Source organism: Grampus griseus (assembly GCF_964374135.1).
Source record: "Grampus griseus genome assembly, chromosome: 14".
In the NCBI taxonomy this organism is placed as follows: Eukaryota; Metazoa; Chordata; class Mammalia; order Artiodactyla; family Delphinidae; genus Grampus; species Grampus griseus.
This window is the reverse complement of record NC_139008.1, coordinates 30,026,558-30,035,117: the sequence shown is the minus strand read 5'-3', so window position 1 is coordinate 30,035,117 and position 8,560 is coordinate 30,026,558. Positions and strand designations below refer to the sequence as shown.

The following is an 8,560-nucleotide window of genomic DNA, read 5'->3' as shown; positions in this document are numbered from 1 at the left end:
TGCCTTGGTGCACCTCTACCTAGGAGTCAGAGGATCTAACAGATTAGATCAGCTCATGCCCAGGCTCCCCATCACACTTCAGATCCACACTCCTCACTAGTGGCTCTGCCCACTGTCCACCCATTCCACCTCATCTCCTGCCGCTGGCCTTCACTCCATCATCTCCCTTCCAGCTCAGCCAGCGACTGGAATGGGCTGAACTTGTTCCCAGCCGACGGCCTTTGCACTTGCTGTTCCCTCTGCCCCGAACGCCTGCCTCCCAGGCTGGCGCTGACCTGTCATTCCAGGCACAATTTCAGCGTCACCTTAGAGGAGCCTTCCTGACCTTTCTTTCTAAAATAGCCCCACCCACTGCCCAACCACCTTGTTGAGTTTCCATCTGAGTACTGTCACTCCTTGGTTGTTCTCGTGCCTTTAGTTTCATATTTAGTTATTGTCTGAGGCCCTGAATGTGAACTCCATGAGAGCAGGGACTGGACTCCCTCAGTTTTGTCCATTCCTGTATCCTTTGGGCTTAGAGTAATGCCTGGAACATAGTTGGTGTTCAGTGAATCTTTGTTATATGAACCTCATTATCATTTACTGAATACTGAATCTCTGTTATATGAACCTCATTATCATTTACTGAATACCACATCATGCAGAGACATACTGCCAGGCTCTGGGCTAAATGCCTTACGTGCCTCACCTCAGGAAGAGGCTCACCTCTCCACTTCCTGACTGGGGGACAGTAACAGTTCCACTCATAAAGTTGGGAGGATCAGGCAGGCTGAGGTGAGGCCTGGGAATATGCATCTTCACAGGGTTCCTCCCTCTTGCCTCCTCCACTCTTGAGGAAACCAATTGCCTTGAGAGTGGGGTGGATCTGGTGCAAGTCTTGGCTATCACTGTTGAGCTGTGTGACCCTGAGTGACTATACTTCTCTGAGCCCCCGTTTCCTCATCTCTAAAATGGGGAGCAGCGTCCCCAGCTCTGGAATGGCTTTGATGCAGGTCAGAGGTTGTTCCCACACCCACAGGCAGTCCCCACCTTCTAAAGAGCTGCCCCTTTTCCATCCTGTTTGCCCTCCACTGCCCAGCTCAGACACTCCTGGGCCCCCAGACCAGTTCCACCCACACACACCAACCCTCCTCTCACTTTTTATTCTTGTAAATTGACGTCAGCACTGCTGAATCATGAAGCTGAGGTTTGAGAGAACCTATACCACGGGGAAGCCACACAGCGTGCACTGCCCCCCTCCCTGCCCTCCTGCTCTGCAGTGTGTCTGCACTGGTGTATGCCGGAGATCTGTCCCTCAGGGCCTGGAGTGCAGCTCCTGGGGGGCTTCTAGGTCACAGTATGTGTGTTAATATAGCTTTTCTTTCTTTTTTTTTTTTTGGCTGCATTGGGTCTTCGTTGCTGCACGCAGGCTTTCTCTAGTTGCAGCGAGTGGGGGCTACTCTTCGTTGCAGTGTGCGGGCTTCTCATTGTGGTGGCTTCTCTTGTTGGGGAGCACAGGCTCTAGGCGCACGGGCTTCAGTAGTTGTGGCTTGCGGGCTGTAGAGCGCAGGCTCAGTAGTTGTGGCACATGGTCTTAGTTGCTCTGTGGCATGTGGAGTCTTCCTGGACCAGGGCTCGAACCCGTGTCCCCTGCATTGGCAGGCGGATTCTTAACCACGGCACCACCAGGGAAGTCCGGTATAGCTTTTTTAAAAATGACTCACAAAGAGAAGGGGCCAACTCTGGGAAGTGTGATTAGAGGAGCTTTAGTCTTAGCTGTTTTGCTAAGGGGAATGGGTTTGTGTATGAGTTTGTATAATGAAGATGTGATATTTAAGCTTTTTTTGAAAGGAGGAAAAAAACCCTGGAAATATTGTAAACTAACTGCGATTCGTCCCTCTTTAGATGAGGAGCTGTTTCCTCGTCTGCAAAATGAGGATGTTAATAGTACCTAAATCCTAAGGCTCGGGTGAAGGTTGAATGCTTAACATAGGTAACTAGGTGCTCGGAATGGTACCTGCCCAATGATGCTATATATAAATGTTAGCAGCTGCTACTGTTATTATTACTGCAACCATTAGGCCCTTGTGGGAGACTGTGTTGCCTAGTGGTACCCAGCCTCTGAAGCAGTACTAAGTTTGAAAATCTGACTCCACCACTTGCTGTATGCCCTACTTTGCCTCTCTGAGCCTCAGTTTTCCCATCTGTAAAATGGGGGAGAGGTTGCTAACTCACAGGCTGGTTGTGCGGCTTAAACAAGGTAGCACAGGGCCCAGCATACAGTAAGCGCTCATTAAGTGTTTGCCATATGCGCAAGCATTGCTTTCCTGGGTTTCTCCCGGCACTGCCCAAGCTGGGTAGGAGACAGGAGAGTCAGAACAAGGACAGGAGTTGGTCCACACAGTAGAGAACAAAGGGCAGGGAGATGGTCCAAAGAAGAAAAAGCAGTGGTTCCTTGGAGGCACACAGACATCACCTCCTTTCCTCCCACCCCACTTCATTGAAGGATGATATTGCCAAAGCTCTCTGAGATACTAAATCTCTCCTGGTCATTCTTAACCTTGAGGTCTGGAACCTATTTAATCCCTAAGACAAGTCTGGGCCGCTGCAGCTCTCCAACTATCAAGTTAATTTTATGCTGCACTTTCAAGTCTGAAAGGTATTGTTAAATATTAGGACACTCCATTGTAAGCATGTCCAAGGCTGCAGAGGGCCATTCTGACTTCTAAAAATGTGTCTGTAAAGCCGTTTAACCCTAAACCTGAAAATGACTCGATTCACTGGGTGCAGCAACACAGCCCTGAGTGGCCAGCAGACCGGCCACAGATACAAGGAGTAGCCATAAAACCCGTTTCCTGGGCACTCTCTGGTGATGCTGGCAGGCCCAAGCTCCAGAAAACATCACCTCCTCCATCCCCTTTGCATCAGTGCCTGCTGCTGAGGGTTACAGCAAAGCACCTCTTCCAGCAAGCCCATTTTAGAGGTAGTCACTGAGGCCCCGAGAGGTAAAGGGAATTGCCCAAAGCTGCCAACAGGGCCCTTCTGACACCACAGACCACAGAGCATCTTTCTGGCTCCAAGTTGTGTGTTCACCAAAAAGTACACAGGACAGAACAGGGTGGGCAGAAGGAAGTTCAGACCCAACCCTGTATCCCCATCCCATCTAAAATATGCCTTCCTATATGCTGAGTTTCAGAATGTGCCACGCCTCCTTCCAAAAACTCAACAAGCCCCCACCCCCACCCTCTTCCTGGAAAAAGTTGTGGTCATAGAATGAAAGAAGTTTCCTCTCTGTCATCCATTCAAACAGATTTCTGGGAGGACAGCCAAAAAAGGCCCCAGTATCTTCTCTGACACAAGAATGGCCACAGGCAAATTTACCCCACCTCAGTTTTCTCTTCTGTAAAATGGGGATAAGAGCCTTGCTTCATAGGGTTGTCTTTAAAGTAAAGTTAAGCATGTAAAGCACAGAACAGGGCCGGGCACACATTAAGAGCTCAAACGTGAGCTGCCATTTTACACACAATACCAAAACTAGACCGACGGTTAGTCTACCCCTGAGAGCTGAGGGAGGAGCCATGCAGGGCTCCCAGCCACAGAACACAGGCCACGCACCATCTTCGGCCACACGGGTCAGTCTTAGGAACCTGGACCCACTCAGAACCATGGAAAACCTTTGCCCAAAGCACACGCTCTAGAAACCTTTTTTCTTAAAAAAAAAAAACTTTCATAATAAAGTTTATTACCTAAACTGGTGGTAAAAAATATAAAATAGGATTCTGCACAGCAGAAAAATAAAGCCAGAGACCCTCCCCCAACCCCTGGTTTGTGCAAAGATACTGGGTATATGTAAACATGAAGAGGTAGGAGGTATGAGTTCAGGTCCTGGCCCCAGATACAATTAAGTTAAGCTGCTACGACAACCAGGGGGACCCAGAGGGAGCACCGGGAGGGGGCACCCCCACAAGAGGTGGGGAGGGGTCTGCGGCCTTGTCTCCAACCCAGGGTAGAAGGCGCCTCGCCCCCTACACCCTCTCCCTCCAACCCAGGCGGGGAGGGCACCCACGTGGTTCCAGGGAGATAATAATAATAGAAAATAATAAGACGCCCCAGTTAATGCTGCGTGCGCGGCCGGTCAGATCTGGAAGGGGAAGGAGCTCAAGTAGTCCCGGAGGACGGGGTTGAGGGGGATGCGCGCCAGGTTCTCGCGGCCCACGGTGGCCACAATGCGCTGGCGGCACAGCTCCTGAAGCGGCCGCACACGGCGCTGGCGCAGCGGGGCCCCCAGCATGCGGGGCGGCGCCGCCACGTAGTGCTCCAGCAGCTCGAAGAGGCAGTCGAAGCTCTCGCGGCTGCCGTCCAGGTGGAAGCGGCCGGCCTGGAAGTGCACGCGGATGCTCGTGGGGCCCGAGGCCATCTTCACGCTGAGGGCAAAGAAGCAGTTCCTCTGGCGGCTGTCGCGCACCAGAAAGGTGCCCACGGGCTCGGCGCGCAGCCGCTCGTGCGCCCCGTGCACGCTCAGGGGTCCCCAGTAGAAGCCGCAGGCGTCCAGGAGAGCGCTGGCCCGGGTGATGCGCCGGTAGTCGGCGTGCGAGCGGAACGTGCGGAAGTGCGTCTCGCCCGGGGTCGGAGCCGGAGCAGCCGGGCAGGGCCGCGGGCGCGCAGGGGCCGCGGGCGAGGAGGAGGAAGAAGAGGAGGAGGAGGAAGGCTCTGGCCGCCGTCGGGTCTCTGCTGCCGTGGAGATTGCATTGTCGGCTGCCACCTGGTTGTGTGCTACCATCCTACACGCGGGGCCGGCCGGAGGGGTGGGCCATAGCGTCCGGGGGTGCGCTGATGGGAGAGACAGGCTGTCAGCAGGGAGTCTGGGTGGGGCTGGGCAGGTGAGGGCCCGCGAGGCAACTTGGGAGGGGTGGGGCTCTGGGGTGAGCCGCTCCTAAAGGGCCGAGGGCTCAAGACCAAGTCCGCGCAGCCCTTTGAGCCTCAGTGGGCTCATCTAGAAAATGGGCTTCCCCGCTTGCGGAGCACTTCAAGGCGGGTGGGAGCTCGGTGGAGCGGAGTGCAGCCCCCGAGTCGCTCCGAGTTTGGGTACAAGAAGGGGGCGTGGAGAGGTGCCGGGGAGAAGCCTGCCCCGATTCCGGCCAACCGGCCCTCGGCTCACCGCCCCGTGACCGCCGCCTCCTGGCCAGGCCTGGAATTGGCGCCTTGTCCGGGCGAATTGGGCAAAGGTAGGAGAAAAGCTGCGCTGCGGGAACTCCACGCGCGGGGTCTGCCAGGGTGGGGCCAGAGGGGGCCAGGAGCGTGGCGGCCGCGACCCCACCACGCAGCCCCCGAGGCCGCCAGACACCCGGCTGTCCTGTGCTTTCCTTCCCTCTCCCTCCCGCTTCCTAGCCCAGTGCCCCGCTCACCTGGCGGCGGGGCGCGGGGCGCCGCAAGCGGGGCGGCTGGGGTCTCCGGGGCGGCTCTCGCGCATGCTCCAGGGCCAGGAGCCGTGCAGCTGCCACGGCCGCAGCTCTGTCTGCTGCGCGCCTGCCCCTGCACCAGTCTTTTAAACTGGCTTGGGGGCGTGGTCGGCAGAAGGCCCCTCCCCCTACAGACCCCACCCCCTTACAGGCCCACCCTTCCGCGCCACTTTCGGTTTCTTTTTCTGCGCGCCGTGGAAGCCAAGCCGGCTCGACCTTTTCCACAAATCAGGGAGCCCTACCCGGGGAAGCCCCCCGCCCTGACCTAGCCTCGCATCTGTCCTAGGACCCCCCCTCTGTCAAGGTCTCTAGCACCACCTCTGAACCTCCTGGGCACTTCTCAGAAGCCCCCTTCGGAACTGGCGGCCCTACTTTGCCCCCACGTACCTTCGGTCGCAGATTTCTGCAGGCAAGCCCTTTAGGATACTCTGGACTAACCGTGACACACCCCTCTTACCCTCCAGGTGTCTCAGCACCCATCTCTGGTAGAGCTGTGTCCTCTACTCCACCCGACCCTGGGGTCCCACTTCGGACCCCTCGGGACTGCTCCCTCCACTGCCCTGCCCACGTAGTCTCGGAGCCTCTAGATGGCCGCCTCCGCACCCCTCCCTGCCTGTCGCTGTCCCTGGTCTTGGTGTGGGCTTCCGAGGAAGCGGCGGCCTGACCACAGGCTTCGGAGGAACCCTTTGGCGGTACGGGAGGGGTGCCTCGGCTGCGAGCCCAGTTCCTCGGAAACCGGGTGAGGCCCGGCAAGGTACCGGCGGCCTTGGCCAGCCCTCCCTACTGCACGACTGCTGGAGAAACCGAGGCCCAGTGGTTGGCAGAGGGGGAGCTCCAAACGAGGCACGCCCTCCTCGCTTTTATTTTGGGGAGAGGAAGTCGCATCTGGACACCCCTAAATGCACTTGGGAGCCCAGTGAAAAGATAGTTCGTTTTCAGATGTGATAATTCCAAAAACCTACTTTGAGTTTTCCTGGCCAGCCCCTCCTCTCCTCCGACTTCTGCTTTACAGATTCCCCCCCACTGCTCGCATCTGTCCCCTCCCCACACTCACACCTCCGCCTTGGAATGATGGGGTACCAGCTACGATTTGTACATTTGTGTGTGATCCTCTCTGTCGTGGGAAGGCACGGAGAAGGTGCCTGGCTGGTACATGTATTTTTGAATGAAAGAAAGAACAAATGAGCTTGGGGGCTGCTGGGTAGCCTGTCTCACAGTCTGGGAGGGGTCCCGGGGAAGACGCCAGGCTTGGCAGGGACTGGCCTCACGCTGGCACACACTGCCCTCTACAGGCAGCTCTCAGGCTGCAGCCCAGCTAGCTCCTCTGCTCCGAGCCCTGGCTGGAGCCAGGTCCTCCTGCCCGCCTCCCTGGTGATTTCCTTCCCTGGCCCTAGGTAGATCCCAGGACCCCCATGTTTCCTCGTAAACACAAAGGGGTGGCCCAGAACCAGCCTTGCTTAGGGCCCCATCGTCTCCATTAATTCGTGTTGGCAGCAGCTGGTGTTGGTCATTAATGTGGTTGTCTTGGGGGGTGTGTGTGTGTGTGTTAGAGAGAGAGTGCTCATGCACTTGTGTGCAAGGGAGTGAGAAGATGCAGAGCCATGCATGTGTCAGTGGTCAGGTGCTGTGGTCATTCTGGAGCACCTATGGGGGGCTGCCCTGTGGTAGGTGACAATATAAAGTATTGGACTTTGGACCCAATCTATCTGGTTTCCAGTTCCAACTTTGCAACTCTCTATCCTTGTGACCTTGAACATGTAGTTAACTCCCTTGCCTGGTTTCTTCATCTGTGAAGGAGGTAATAATATCTCCCTCGTAGCGTGGGGATTAAATGAGTGGTTATGGGTCAAATGCCTAGACCAGTCCCTGGTATATAATAAGCATTCAGTAGGTGTTTGCTGTTGCTGCTGTTGTTTATCAGCGGCTGTCCGTGGCTGTGACAGCAAAATGGAGCCTGCAGACACATGGCTTCATTTCAGAAGTTCTAGCCCAGGGAAAGCAGGCCATAGAAGGCATGGGTGGAGTAGAAGGAGGTAAACCAGGCCCCTGGGTGCTGGCAGTGGGGAGGCATAGCACCTCCTTCTCACTTGAGCTGGAGGCGGGTGGTCCAGGCTCAGAGAAGGTGGCCAGGCTGGGCTGGCTCCTGCACGACTTGTCTTCCTGCCAGCATGTCTCCTTGGCAGGCCTCTGGGCAGAGGGAGATTTATAAATAGCTGATGGCCCATATGCCCCCCCACCTTCCATTGACAGACCGGATGACTACTTGGGAGAGCCACCTCTTTTTCCCGGGCACCGGGGCCTCCTCCTCTCGGCCCCCTACTTGCTGCCACATGCCCACCCATCCCCCTGGAGCCCCCTCCTTCATTTCATTTACTGATACCTATGGTGTATTGGCCTAAACTAACTGGGTGATAAATGCTTTACAGTCCTCAGACCATTGGATTGACACAACAATCCAATCTGCTCATTTTACAGATAGGGAAACTGAGGTGGGGGGGAGTCACCTGCCCAGGGGCACACAACTCAGAAGGGGCAGGGCGGAGCTTCATACCCAGGGTGTCAGACCCCAAAGCTTTAGCGCTTGTCTACTGTGCTGTAAACTCCCTCCCCACCTCCTCCCCCCCCAACCCTAACCAGATTCCTGGTGATCTCGAATCCCAGTCTGTCTTCTGGTAAAACAGTAGATGCCAAAGAAATCAGATTCATTTGCAACCTGAGCCTGCTTGGGGAGGAGCGAGGACCGTTCTGCCGACTTTCCTATTTATAAGCTTGTGGAGGCCCCAGGTCTTGCCAGCCAAGCCTCTGTCTCCCACTTTGTGGCTTTGGGCCGTTCTGAGTCTTGGTTTCCTTGCCTGTACAGTGGGCCTCATCGCCTACCCTGAGCAGATCCTGGTTGTGCAAGCCATCGTGAGGTAGGCACAAGCTGCCGAGCACACATGGGCTCTCCTCACCACCAGTAGTGACAGTTACTACAGCTTTGGTTTCATTTTCTGAAGTCCTGAGTTCAAAACGAAACCGAATCCAGATACAAAAGGGAAAAAGAAATACACTGATTGACAATCCTTTGTCTCCTGGGCTGTTCTCCCTGGAGGACTGGCAGTAGACTCGCAGGAGGCTAGGCC

At 55.7% G+C, this 8,560-nt stretch overlaps 1 protein-coding gene across 1 annotated transcript; it reads right to left on the bottom strand.

The window, feature by feature from the left end:
* Positions 1–3,665: 3,665 nt before the first annotated feature.
* SOCS1 (suppressor of cytokine signaling 1) lies at positions 3,666–5,431 on the bottom strand. The gene is made up of 2 exons (XM_082669576.1): positions 5,385–5,431; positions 3,666–4,809 (listed from the first exon to the last, which is right to left on the bottom strand). The coding sequence occupies exon 2, from the start codon at positions 4,757–4,759 to the stop codon at positions 4,115–4,117; it is 645 nt and encodes a 214-aa protein (XP_082525702.1). The 5' UTR covers positions 4,760–4,809; positions 5,385–5,431; the 3' UTR covers positions 3,666–4,114.
* Between the last annotated feature and the right edge of the window lie 3,129 nt (positions 5,432–8,560).